Source organism: Miniopterus natalensis, chromosome 2 (assembly GCF_054644295.1).
Source record: "Miniopterus natalensis isolate mMinNat1 chromosome 2, mMinNat1.hap1, whole genome shotgun sequence".
Taxonomy (NCBI): Eukaryota; Metazoa; Chordata; class Mammalia; order Chiroptera; family Miniopteridae; genus Miniopterus; species Miniopterus natalensis.
In genome coordinates, this window is record NC_142082.1 from 121840714 (window position 1) to 121854165 (window position 13452).

General features: G+C 36.0%; 1 protein-coding gene across 3 annotated transcripts in view; it reads right to left on the minus strand.

Annotated features, from left to right (window-relative positions):
* The window catches only part of NAV3 (neuron navigator 3), a 314747-nt gene extending 303535 nt beyond the window's left edge, over positions 1-11212 (minus strand). For all 3 annotated transcript variants that reach the window (XM_087814524.1, XM_016199414.2, XM_016199413.2), the window contains exon 1: positions 10734-11212. In XM_087814524.1, coding sequence (XP_087670650.1) covers positions 10734-10976 — 243 coding nt within the window. In that variant the 5' untranslated portion in view covers positions 10977-11212. The remainder of the gene's footprint in view (positions 1-10733) is intronic.
* Between the last annotated feature and the right edge of the window lie 2240 nt (positions 11213-13452).

The window sequence follows — 13452 nt, forward strand, 5'->3', positions numbered from 1 at the left end:
TAAAGTCCTTTTTTTTTTAACAAGGCAGGGTCTAAATCAGTGGTTCTAAACTGAAGGTGGATTTTTCCCCAGGGGACAGGTAATGTCTGCTGACAATTTTTATTGTCTCAACTGGACAGAGTAACTCTGTTCTAAATAAAACAAACATACTCCAAATGTATAATAAAAGTTATGATTATTAAAAATCTGAATTGTATGTTTCTGATATTTCTAGATAATAGTAAATAGGAATTTCATGTTGGCAAAAAAGATGAATATAAATTTCTAAAAAGAAGCCCAGCTATTGCAAGTATATTTCCCATACAGCCTATTATGTTAAAATAAGCTATTTATATGCATAAATATATATACACTTTGCCTTATATGTGGTAAGCATGCAATCGATAGCTGATGGACTAACTGACTGGAAGAATGGTCTATAAAGGTCAATCACGTAGGATCCGCGATGTAGACCCGGAAGTAGCAATTGGAAGAATTTACATTTGTGAAATAGCAGACTTGTTTTAGAATACAACAATCCTCTCGCCTGAATCAGAGGAAAGAAGAGGAGAGAACATATTGTTGGAGATGATAAACCTGTGTTCAGTGGAAGAAGGCAACACACCAATGTGGATATCAAAAGGCCAGCCAAAGGAAGGAAGAAACAGCTATAAAAAGCAGATGGTTCTAAGAGAAAGGAAACGTGAAACAGGATCCAAATATATATATGGGTCAAAATAATAACATAAAAGGTTCTGGCAAAAAGTATCATTCTGTAGAAATTCAATAAATTGTCCAAAAAAAGGCACAGCGAGGTTATATTTTAAAATATAAGCATTCAGGGGCAATAAAGAGAAATACATAACCTGTATATTATTTTTAGAGTCCAAAAAGTGAGCAATTTAAGTTGACCCAAGCTAAAGCTGAACAGTAAATATTGTCAAAGAGAAGTAGAAACCTGAGTAGAGAGAGTCCCAGATTCACAACTCAATCTAAAGACGAATTAAGTCATTTAGAAATTTGCCTTGCATTGGAAAAGAAATTGCTCTATGTACTCTTATTCATATTTGGTTACCATGGTCTGAAAGGATTGTAATATGAGTTGCTCCTGTAAATACTGGTAGCAGGTTGGTCAATGACCCATCTATGCATTCCCAATAGGTCGCTTTAGAACCAGTTTGCAATAAGCTGACAGAAGCTACATGGTATCTCCAGGCCAAGAGAGCAGATTCTCCCTTACACAACTATGCAGCCACCCATGTGACAACATCTAGAAGCCAGCAAATGACGCCTTCCTGCTGTGATGCCTGACTTTACCCTGATTCTTTAAATTTCACTTCTAGCATTCAGATCTTATCCTGCTTTGGCCTTTCTGGTTCCAAGCTTGATCGGCAATTTCCAGGTCCAGCAAGGGAAGAATGCTAAAAACTGAGCAGTCAAGCAAGTAGAAACAAGGGCACAGGACCAAGAGAGAGCTGCTTCAGGATGTGAGTTTGGATCAGCAGGTTGGAACAGAGAAAATGAAGGAGGTTAGCAAAACCATAGGAAGAGGAGCGGCCGAAGGAATCATGAGACCACAGTGAAATTATTATATGATACTTTTGTGTAGATGGGCCCAGTCTATTTTTTTTAAAAGCTGGGTTAACTGCAAGATATTTTGTTTCTGTACACTTAATAACTTGAGTGTAAACATGGCCCTCTAATTATTCAATGTTTTGCTTTTAAAGACACATCAGTATAATTCAGGACAATTTCTTCTTGACAATCTGGAAGAGAGAGTCACTGATCAGCCGCCTCCTGCACGCCCCCTGCTGGGGGTCGAGCCCGCAACCCAGGCACGTGCCTTGGCCGAGAGTGGAACCGGGATCTCCTGGATCATAGGTCGGTGCTCAACCGCTGAGCCACTCCAGCCGGGCACCGAAGAATATTTTGAATATGGTCAATTTTGTGTAATCTTCCACATCTAATTAATTAGACAGTCTCTGGCTAACTAAATGCTCGCTAATAGTTCACCAAACCATTTCCCTCAACTTCTGGGCACACAGCTAGACTCTATTTCCTAGTCCCTCTTGCAATGAGGTATCATCCTAGGACTGAGTTCTGACCAACAGAACTGAGTGAACGTGACGTATGAAATTTCTAAGCCTTTTATAAAATTCTCCATTTTCTCCCTTTCACTGATGGCTGGCTAGAGGTGGGATGATAGAATCACAAGCTAGAAGGAATCTGGTTTCCTGAGTTATCCTAAGCATGTATCAGCAAACATTTTCCATAAAGGGCCAGATAGTAAGTACTTTAGTCTTTGCAGGCCATACAATCTCTGTTGTAACCACGCAACGCTGCTGTCCTCGCACACAAGCAGCCATAGACCACACATAAGCAGACATCAAGGCTGGGTTCCAATAAAACTGGACTTCATAACATTGGGCACCAGCTCAGAGTTGACCGATGGGCCATAGTTTGTCAACGCCTGACTATATGAAAAACAAACTCCGAGTGTGGTAAGCCACTGAAACTTTGAGTTCGTCTGTTATAGAAGTTAGTATTACCTTAACTGACACATCATTTTGATTGTTTATAAAATGTGCTCTAACACATTTCATGATAGAAAATTATGAACCTGCCTACCACAGGTTTCAGGTTTTACAAAAGAGTCCTTTACCACATCCAAATACATTTTTAAAAAAAGAGATGGCTTGTTGTTTTTGTTAGTTTGCTTGGATTTTTTTATTTTACAGAGTCCGCATCATGTTATTTTATTGGGAATCTGGTAAAATTTTGCCACTGCTCTCTCATTTGGTGATTTTTATCTCCAAGTAGAATTCCAGCACTTAACAAATCCTTCCATTTTCTGGAAACAATGGGGAAATCCTGCCATGTATCCAATTAATAAACTCTCCCACAGATACTGAATTTCTCTGTGGGCCCCAGTGACTAGGAATCCAAAGGAAAGCATTTCTTACAGCAAAAATGGAGCAACTGTGGGGACTCAGGAAGATTTCAAAGAAATTTGTCAAAGATGCATTCAGTACTCCTGGCAGGAATCTGGTTTTCTTTGTTTCTCAGTATGTGACTCAGTATCCACAAAGAGAGACAAGAATAACATTGATTTTGACTGTGGTTTATAAATTGCTGTGAGAGAGAGCCAGGCAGGAAGATGAACATTAAGGACATAGGAGTCAAAAACACCTAGGTTGAAATTCCTGCTCCACTCTAGCACCAATCTGAGCTTAGTTTCTACATATGTTTAATTAGAATAATAATAAATTGGGTGTAGCATCCAGCATATGGTAGGTACTCAAGAAGTTCTAGTAATTATCATTAATTGTAATGGCTACTTGTTGCCAAGTTCACAAATGATCATTTCCAAGTAAACTGTGAGTTTTTGTTTGAAGAAAAATGTATTTATCCTTCAAGACTTAGAATTTTGTGGATTGTTGATATTTAATCAGTAAACATGAACACCTACAGCTTCTTTTACAAAACGTGTCCCTCTTCCATGGCTTGACACTGGTATTTTAGTCAAAATTTTGCTCCTTTTCTGTATTTTTGAACTTCTCTCTCTTTTTACTGAATCTTTCCATGTTTCATTTCATCATCATCTTTCTAAAATATAGACTTAGTCATGTCACTTTGACATCCTCCCCTTACCTTCTATAGAGTAAGTTCAAACTCCTTATTAGACACTTAATGTCCACCTTCCCACTGCACCAATTCAACTCTGTCTCCTTCATTTATATCCTACATTCTAGGATTGATGAATAATCTGTAGTTTTCTAAGCACAGTACAGTATTAAATACTTTGGTAAATGCTATTCTATCTAAGATGTTCTTTTTTCCATATTTATTTGGCTAAATCAAATTCATTCTTCAGAATTCGTTTGAAATGTTAATTTCCTCATATGTAGAAAATTAATCATGGCCCCCTCTGCTCTACTTCCAATTCTTAATATTATTAATTTTTGTATTAAACCATTGGATACTTTTATAATATTGCAGTAGGCAACAAATGTTGACAATTAACTATATACTAGGTACTCTATTGGCATATAGTTTATATGCAATATCTCATTTACTCTTCATAACAATTTTATGGGGTAGTTTATACTACTGTCCTCATTTTATAGACAAATAAATAGGTACCTAAGCATTAATTGACTTTCCAAGGACACTTTGAGAGTAAATATTGGCCCATTCGAAGAAGAGAATTGTGGCCAGCAGATGTTAAATGCTGCAAACAGGATGAAAGCAAAAGGCAATATATTAACCAAGAAGAGGTGTCCTTTCAAAAGCCATTGGTAACCTCTAAGAAAACAGAAGAGAAGTCAGAGATCAAGAAAAGTAAGGCAAATGCAGAGCTTGGAAGAGTGGCAATGAATACAAACTATTCTTTTAAGAAATGCATCTGGAAAGTTGGAAAGATGGAGCGGTCATTTGAAGCAGGGTAAAGGACATTATTAATTGTTATTATTGTTATTAAGTAATAGAGACCTGGGCACTTTTGGAAATTGATTTTGAAGCAGGGTTTCTCAATTGGGTTTGATTTTTCCCTCTATCTAGATACATTTCACAATGTCTGGAGACATTTTTGGTTGTCACAACTGAAGGATGCTACTGGCATGTAGTAGGCAATGGCACAGGTGTTGCTAAATATCCTATAATCATAATAATACTGCTCCTGCAATACAGAATTATCATGTCCAAAATGTCACTAGTGCCAAGGTTAAAAAATCCTGTCCCAAAGGACCCATTGAAGAGGAAGAGATTGAAAAAAATAAGAGAAATATGATAACTGGTAGGACAACACTGGGAAAAGGAATAGATAATAAAAATATTACCCTTAGAAAAGAAGAGCTTTATAAATAGCTATTACCTCAATTTTATTTTATTTTGTACAGATACAGAGGTTGAAGTTCAGAGAGCTTACAAGACTCATTTTTTCAGGATCTAGCAGAAGTTTAATTCAAATCTTTGAGCTCCTAATTTGATGTGTGTTTTTTTATAACTATGCCACCTAATATTTTAAGTTCAAGATTGACTGAGGGTAATTGTTGATGTGATAGCATAAATTCCAACCGTGGAGCAATTATTTTGCTTAAAAATTCATGACATATACCTGTTGATTTCATGTTCAATGGATAAACAATCCATTTAGTGCTGTCCTTCTTATTAGAGGAAAGAAAGATGTCTCTATATTGGTAAGGAAGAAACTAAGAGGAATGTGTTTGGCAAATTGGCATCAAATATACACACAATATTAACACTTGAAGAACAATAAAAATATTATATGAGATTTTCAGTAACATTTAATCATATATAATTTACACCAGAATTTTTGGTAATTTCATAGTTTAAAACATGAGATATAATTCTTTAAAGACTTCATAAAGCACAAACTAAAATAATAGACACTAGCATTAGAATGCCACATTTCTACAAGTTGTTACTCAAGGGAAATATATGTATGACACTGAAAAGTTTAGCCTTGTGCCAGTAGAGACAATATAAATTTCAAGAATCATTACAACAGTCTTCACACTGTTGCTACGACAAAGGCAAAAACAATTAAAGCAACCATTAACAGTTAAACCATGAAACCTGGAGCATAAGCCATAACTAGAAAAATAAATAATCATGTTTCTTTAAATACAAATAAGTAAATGTGCAAGCACAGCAGAAACAGGCCAAGCAGGGAATCATCTAGGGACCTGAGGGCTGACCTATGCAGCAGTCAGCCTGGCCAGCTCTGGAAGTGCTACCATGTGAGCAAGCCAACAGGACTGTCAACAGTCTTCAGCAATTAGACATCTTCTCCAAGAAGGAAACAGCTGGAGGCCAGAGCCAGTCATCTACTCTATTGACATCTGCTTCTATATTTCTATCCTGAGGTTTCTTTTATTTATTTATGTTATTCAAACAATTCAATAGAGACCATGTGTCAACTTAATTGTCTTCTCCTGATAATTCTAGGCACTTGGGTGCACCAATGATTTATTTGTAATTCACTAGCAATGTTAATGCAATACTTAAAATAAAACTTACTAGTATATATAGAAATCAAGTCAACCAATAGCCCTTCTTTTCTCTTCCCCTGACACCAGCTTCATTGTTGCAGAGTTACTAGTTAAGAGTAACATCTTGCAGCCACACAGCATTAGTGTGAATCCATATTCTGCCATACTCTAGCATGGAGATATTGCAAGTCATTTAACCACTCTCAGCCTCAGTTTCTTCATCTGTAAAATGGTAATAATAACAATGCCTATATCATAAGGCTATTGTGAGGACTGAATGGGATACTCCACAAAGAGCTCAGCTCAGTACTTGATATATATCAGGTTTCTATAAACAGTAGTTAATATTAGTACCTCTCTGCTATAATCTTTCCTAAATATCATTGATAGTATAATTTTTGTCTAAGTCTTACGTAAGAGCCTTCTATAATGAAGTCTGCCCCCATCTATAATTAGACCCAAAAATGTTCATTTCCACAAACTGCTCAAATTATAATGGTTTACTCACTAGATATTCTTCTATGCAACCCTTTCCTCAAAAGAGTGGGTTGTTTTTTTTTCTTTCTAGATGAGTCCTATCCTCCCATTAAATCCCAACTACTTGATGAAGGTTTTTTTGGGTTTTTTTTAATGCTCCATTTAAATAGGATTTCTCTCATACCTAAAATCCTACAAAAGAATTGCCTCATTAGAAATATTATTCATACAATATATTTGCTTGTGTATATCACTATTTATGTTTTTAAAATATAATCAATTTAATGCTTTTCAGTATCTTTTGTTTTCAAAGCACTACTGTTAGCAATGATGTACAGAGAATAGTAAGAAGTAATCTCTACCTTCATTGTCCTAACAACTAATAGAGTAAGAAGATTAAACAAACATCCATACTACCATGTATACAAATGCCACTACTTTTTCAAGAGTTTTATTTAATTCTCCCCAATTGGATGTAAAATTACCTTCATTTTAATCTCCACAACAATTTGTTTATTCTTTTCTTTGACTTTTGAACTCAGTCTTAAAGAATGAGATTTAGAAGACAGGATATATCCAAACAATTAAAATATATATATATACATATGGCAATTATATTTTGAAAGGAGTAATATAATATGCAAAAAAGGCTTTGTAGGGACAAACTTAAATTAAAATCCTGGATTTTGATACTAGTTAACTCTCTGATTTTATGACTCTCCCACTCTATGTAAGCCTCAGTTTATTTCTCTGTAAATGTGGAAATAATGCCTTCTTTGAAATGTCATGAGAATAAAATGAAAAATTTCCTATAAAGTACTTGGTAAATGCTCCAAAAAATAATTGCTTTCTATAATAATGTAAAAAAACAAAATATTGAGTTTGCACAGGCAATCCAAGAGGGAAGGAGCCACTGAGCCCAACATGGGAAAGAAGTTAGAAAGGAGAACACAGGTAAAAGAGAGGTGGCAGATCAGGTAGAAAGGATGCTAGGGACTGAAAAGTGAAGACCAGAAAAGAAGCTCTCAGTGGTAGGTATGGCCAAGGAACTTTCATGAACAGGGATGTCCAGTGCTTAATTGTAAGTTATTTGCTGAGCCTTGAAAAAACAGTACCCTCTTTCTTAACCTTACTCTCTGGATTAAGTAAAGATGCCAAAGTAAAGTGACTCTTTTCCTCATCTGGGTGAGTGGCCAGGAAGAATGGAAAGATGAAACCACATTAGGAGAGACATTAGAAAATTCAAGGAAAATAAGAAATCAGGAGATAGCTAGAGAAACCCTGAGTCGTTGAAATATTGTGGTAGAGTTTCCAAATGTATGGGACACGGAATCTGGAATTAATGTTATTCATCTGTTATAGATACAGTGAGACTAAGCAGTCTGAAGAACCTGGCACACCCAGGAAGGGTGCATCTGGAACAGAGCAGCTAGATGGAGCTAGCATAGAAGAGGGGGTGAGAACAACTGGGAGACTAGCATGCTTATAGGAAGAAATTATAAACATGGAAAATAACTGAAGTGTTTTCATTAAGCAGGATGCTGAAAGTGTTGGATGGATGTGGGGGGTGTCACAGAAGAAGAGGCCAGTTTGGAAGTATTGTAGTAATTAATAGGAAACAAAGGCCAAGGCATGAGCTTGTGCATTAGGGGATAAATCCAACCTGTAACACAGAAACAAAATCTCCAATTTCTAGAAATTATGGGATGTGAAATAGTGATGTATACCACCCGATACTGAACTAGGAATTCAAAATTAGATGGCTGGGAAGGGAGTGCTGGGTTGAAGACACATTTCTGACACATGCATAGGTTTGTTCTCTCTAACCAGACTGTGAGGTTGTTTGGTGCAAGGACTAGCAGAGAATTCCACATAAATGTTTTTTAATGACTGTCATCTATTGTGGGTACTATCCATGGTCTCTTTTTTCTTAGAAATAGAACCCATAATTTTTAGCTGGGCACATAGCTTCCTAGAATAAAAACTACATTTTCCAGCTTCCATTGCCCAGCTAGATAAGGCCTTGGAACTATAACAGGCCAATGGGGTGTGGGAGAATCCTTAATGAAATAGGATATGTCTTTTTAATTGAATGGAACTCAATTATCCACTCAAGACTGAGAGACAGATGCCACAAACTGATGATGGTGGACAAAACAGAGAAAGCCTGGCTCCCTGACAACTTCATGCAGTCACCCTACCGACCACAGACTGCCTGCTTCCATTTCCCCCTTACGTGAAAAGGAAACAAACTCCTGTCTTGTTTATGCTATTGTTAGGTTGAGTTTTCTACTATTTGCAGCCAAATCTAATTATCTCTAATATAACCACCATGATCATTTTCTTTTCCTCAGTTCTATTTTTCAAAAGTTTATAAATATCCTTAAATATACCTTTACAAACATTTAGAAATATTCTGAAGTGCTGACCAGGCATTCTTTACATTTGTTTGAAAAAGTCTTTAATATGATAAGTGGCATGGTAAAAACATCCCTATAAATACAACATTGCTTACCACAGAGTCTTATTGGAATATCAGATGTGTGATTGATATGTTTGCTAACCAGAGATCAACCAAAATTCTATTGAAAACAGTACTTATAGTGGTCAAGTCTTAGGCCAAGGCCATCTATCAAAGTGAAAGTTTGACTAAACCTGCAGAGATAATAGCATGGTCAGCAGAGAAAAAATGGTCTATCTATTCTTTCCATCTAATCCAGACAAGTCATTGTGGTTACAAAGACAGAGTTATATGGTGTTCACATTTAATTACTTGCATACAGTTAAATATTTTTAGTCTTCTGTTGATAATTTACACTTCTCTATTTTTACCCTGAATTACTTTCATTGGACTGAGAACTAAAAATCTTTAATTATTTTCTAACTGACTTTTCTTGCATTGACAATGCTTTCTTAAAACATCAAAGGAATAATATAATTTTAGAGCTAGAAGTACTTTAAAAATCATTCATTCTAAATCCTATGTTTTATAGATTAAAATGATCCAATGAGAATGAAGAACTTAACTATGTATTTCTCAGAGCAATTGTTCATTCATTCATTCATTCATTCATTTGCTCATGTATTAATCCAGTCAATTATTATTTAATTCTTACGCCTAAAGCATTGGAGAGAAGGAGCTGAAGCACAGAATAAGGTCTTGAATCTATATTTTCAACTTAGTGGGGTTAGAAATAAATTATCCAGATAATTAAAATACAATATAGGTAAATGTGCTATAAGTATTACTACAGACAAAGAATCACAGAAGGGGAAAGGAGGAAGAGGGGTAGCTAGCAAAGCCTTTATGAATAAAGTTGCAATGGGGGTGCACCTTAGAGGATGTGAACAGTTGAAAATAGAATGGACATTTCAGACAAAAGGGGTGATTTTCTTTTTAACATGTAGAGTTGATTTCTATATGAAGTTATTTTTAAATTACATTTCAGTGGGACAGTAAAATCAAACCATTCCCTAAGAAGCCAGATGTAAGAATGGTTACTTTGGAAAACTTGACATAATAGTTAAAACTGCATGAAAAAAGTGATGTTTATCAAGTACAAATGAATCCCCCTGAAGTTCATCAGCTAAAGGGCCAGGCTACCCCACCGCATCTGGAGAAAATGATTACAGCTTAAAAACCAGTAGTATAAACTACTGCTCACAAAATGTATAAATTAAATGACTGAAAAAGATGTCAGTAATAAGTAAAACAGTAGGGTTTCAATTTACAAGTGAAAATCCAGACAAATGTACAGTATCAAGAAAAAGAATATTTCATTTTCCTTCATATTTCAATGAGGTAAGCAGTCTATGATTCACAGATTCAAACAGAAAGTGTTTAAGATGCAAATGACATTTAGAGAAAAGTGGTGGTATCTCTATGAACTTTTACAAATAAATCTCCTTTAACATTATAGTATGTATGAAAAATAGGTCCCCTTTTCCCCATGTTTGTGATTGGTTATGGTTATCAGTAATAGAGCAATATCTAGGACTAACTAGGCATTCCTCCATGAGTAGTCCTAGGTGATAACATATGCATATTCAGAGAATTTTGTTCACGACTTTTTCAACAAGTATAAACTGTAAGTACGAGATTTACATAGGCTAAATATTCAGCTTTTCAGCTATGCAAACGACTGACTTCCTTACGCCGGTGTTCCTCTACTAGACACCATTTCACACCATGCTTTCTATTCCACCTGAAAGGAAATTAGCATTTTAGCTACATAAGTCCGCAGGTAACCTTCAGCCACTAACCTTGCTGTCTTCTGTGTCCTTAGCTTTCCCCTGGAGGGGGTTCTTCTCTCCAAATTCACAGGTTGATTTTAACGGGAGCTGACAAGAAAGCATTGAGCTCTCTGTTTCAGTGAGTTCCAAAGGTCTCGAAGAACAGTGCTGTGACCCAGGAGTGCCAAGACTTGGTATCGGAAGAGCAGTGTGAACAGGCTTTGACCCAACAGCTGGCTGCCTCCGTTTTGAGGCAACCCCAAGTACAGGCATGGCTTCTATAAAAGTATCTTCCTGCTGCCAAAGAAAATGTTGCTATCCTCAGTCTGGTAGACTCCAACTTCACTATTTCCAGAACAAATACTTTAAACAAAACTAGCAGTCATCGAGATTTAAAACAGAAAAAAAAAAAAAAAAACCCTAATAATATAACTTTCAACAAGAGGCAACAAAACTTCCCTTCATCTTTAGTTAAGTATATTTTTTTCTTGCTGGCTCAAATTCTCATATTCTCTCCCTCTCCCTCTCTCTCTCTCTCTCTCTCTCTCTCTCTCTCCAGTGAGTCAGTGTCTATGTAATATTAAATACTCCTTTGGGGAGTAGACTTCTCTTAAAGGTAGCTGCTAGGAAACTCCTCCTTTAGGGTCACAGAGCTCCCAGCGTTACCTTTCCTTCTCACTACAGCAGTCTGAGCTGAGCCCTGAGACTGAAAAGGAGGAGGGGAACAAAAGGAAAAGTCCTTCAGTCCAATTGTCAAAGCAGCCAAAAGGCCACAATAGTGGAAGGACAGACGTTCTTCCTGACTTCAGAAATAACCAGCCTACATTCTCTTTTTAAACAAAATCGTATTTCCCCCAGCTTAAAAAAAAAAAAATTGGACACGATTAATGGCCAAAACAAACAGCTGTTGGAAGAACTTTTAGCCCGGAAACAATCTCAGCAATGAAGCTGTTTGTCTGATTTCCAGCTATTTTTCACTGCTGACAGCCATGAACCGCGGTGTTCATTCTGTTTTATCCCATGAAATCAGGTTAAACTCGTGCAATAGTGCAACTAGCTAAAGCTGCTAAATCATTCAGCAGACCAAGCCTGCCTAGGTTATGAAAATATAGTAAATACAGAGAGCAGGGCACTAGCTACAGAGTAATCATTGTCTCTAAATTTAGTAATGATAACAGCAATACTTAGAGCTAATACATACACAGAATGTACAACATAGCAGTTACCAGGCAAGCACTTTTTGCATTAGCACATTTAATCAATCCGTGGATGACTCAAGAATAGGCCCACTTACTTTCTCCACTTTATAGAAAGAATAATTCTGATTCATTTGAATAATTTGACCAAAATCATGCAGTTAGAAAGTGGAAGAGCCTATGTAATCTAAAGAGTAACTTTGAGCCATCTTAGAAATAATTTACATTATTACCCAAGCTTATTAAATACGACTTAAAATACTTAACATCTAAGTGTCCAAATGTACACTCAATGAATATGAAAATACAGCTTCTGTCCATAAATTACTTTATTATAACCAGATAATGTTTCATTTCTGATAAAAGTAGGTCAGGGTCTGCAACAAGAGCAAAGGGTACATTTTGAAGAAAACATCTGACGCATATGTACTATTGTCTTCAGAGTAGGTACACTCGGTAACGGGTGCACAGGAGAACGGCCCCCTCATTCAGTAAACACAATGTTATGCGACAGTGTTGAGAGTTCATTAGCAATTTCCTAACTAATAACAGGAATTTATTTGATTTCATGTTCCTCATGTTTTCGTTTAAGAATTATGTAAGACGTAAACGGATTTACCCCCTTTTTTTCTTTATTTAGAAAATCTATCTTATATTTATAAAATATTTTAAGAATTAGTAATATTGCAAGTGAACTTCCTAGAAAAATGAGTGAACATTTAGTATGGGTCCAATAAATAGTGGCACTTATGAGAATCGTAAACCATTATTGTAGAAAATATCTCTCTATAGTAAAGAAATGAATTTTTTTGTCTACTATTTTCAGCACTAAAATCATGTACTTTTAAGGAAGGTGGAGTAATTTACAGGTAAAAGAGACAAATAACTAAAGTCAAATGTACAGGTTCTCTTAAGACAAGTATAGAAGAAACTCAAACACAAGTTAGAAATCTTGACAACTTTTTTAAAAAGCAACTCAAGTGGGCTTTACCCAGTGAGATAATAAAAAATAAATACAAAACTGGGGTTGATAAAGAAATTACATGGTCACTCTGAGAAAGTAAGTCACTTTATAATTTACAAACCATAAACATATAATCCCTTCCGAAGGCTATAAGTTATTGCAAATCTAGAGAGATGTTCAAAATGGAGTTAAACGATATGAGAAGATATATACACCCTGTAATCCTCACATTGCAAACAAAATGGCATAACTAAAATAATAGGACTTTAGGGGAAATTGGTTCTGGGAATAAGTAGATCACTAACAAAAATTATCTTGGTACCTCAGAAAATAATTTGGACCACCCAAGCAAGCAGTTCAGCCTCAGAGTTTTAAAAAATTGAATAGAAGTGCTGACAATCTGTTAATTAGAATTGGTGGGGAAAATCCAGTTGGAAGGCCAACTGTGAGCCAATAGGCTTGCCCGTGGATTGCAGCAGAGGGCAATGTAATCTGCAGATATTTAAGAGCCTCACAAGGAGTATGCTCCTTTGGCAAGGACACCTCAAATATGGGCACTCATTTTTGTTTTGTTTTGTTCTGTTTTGTT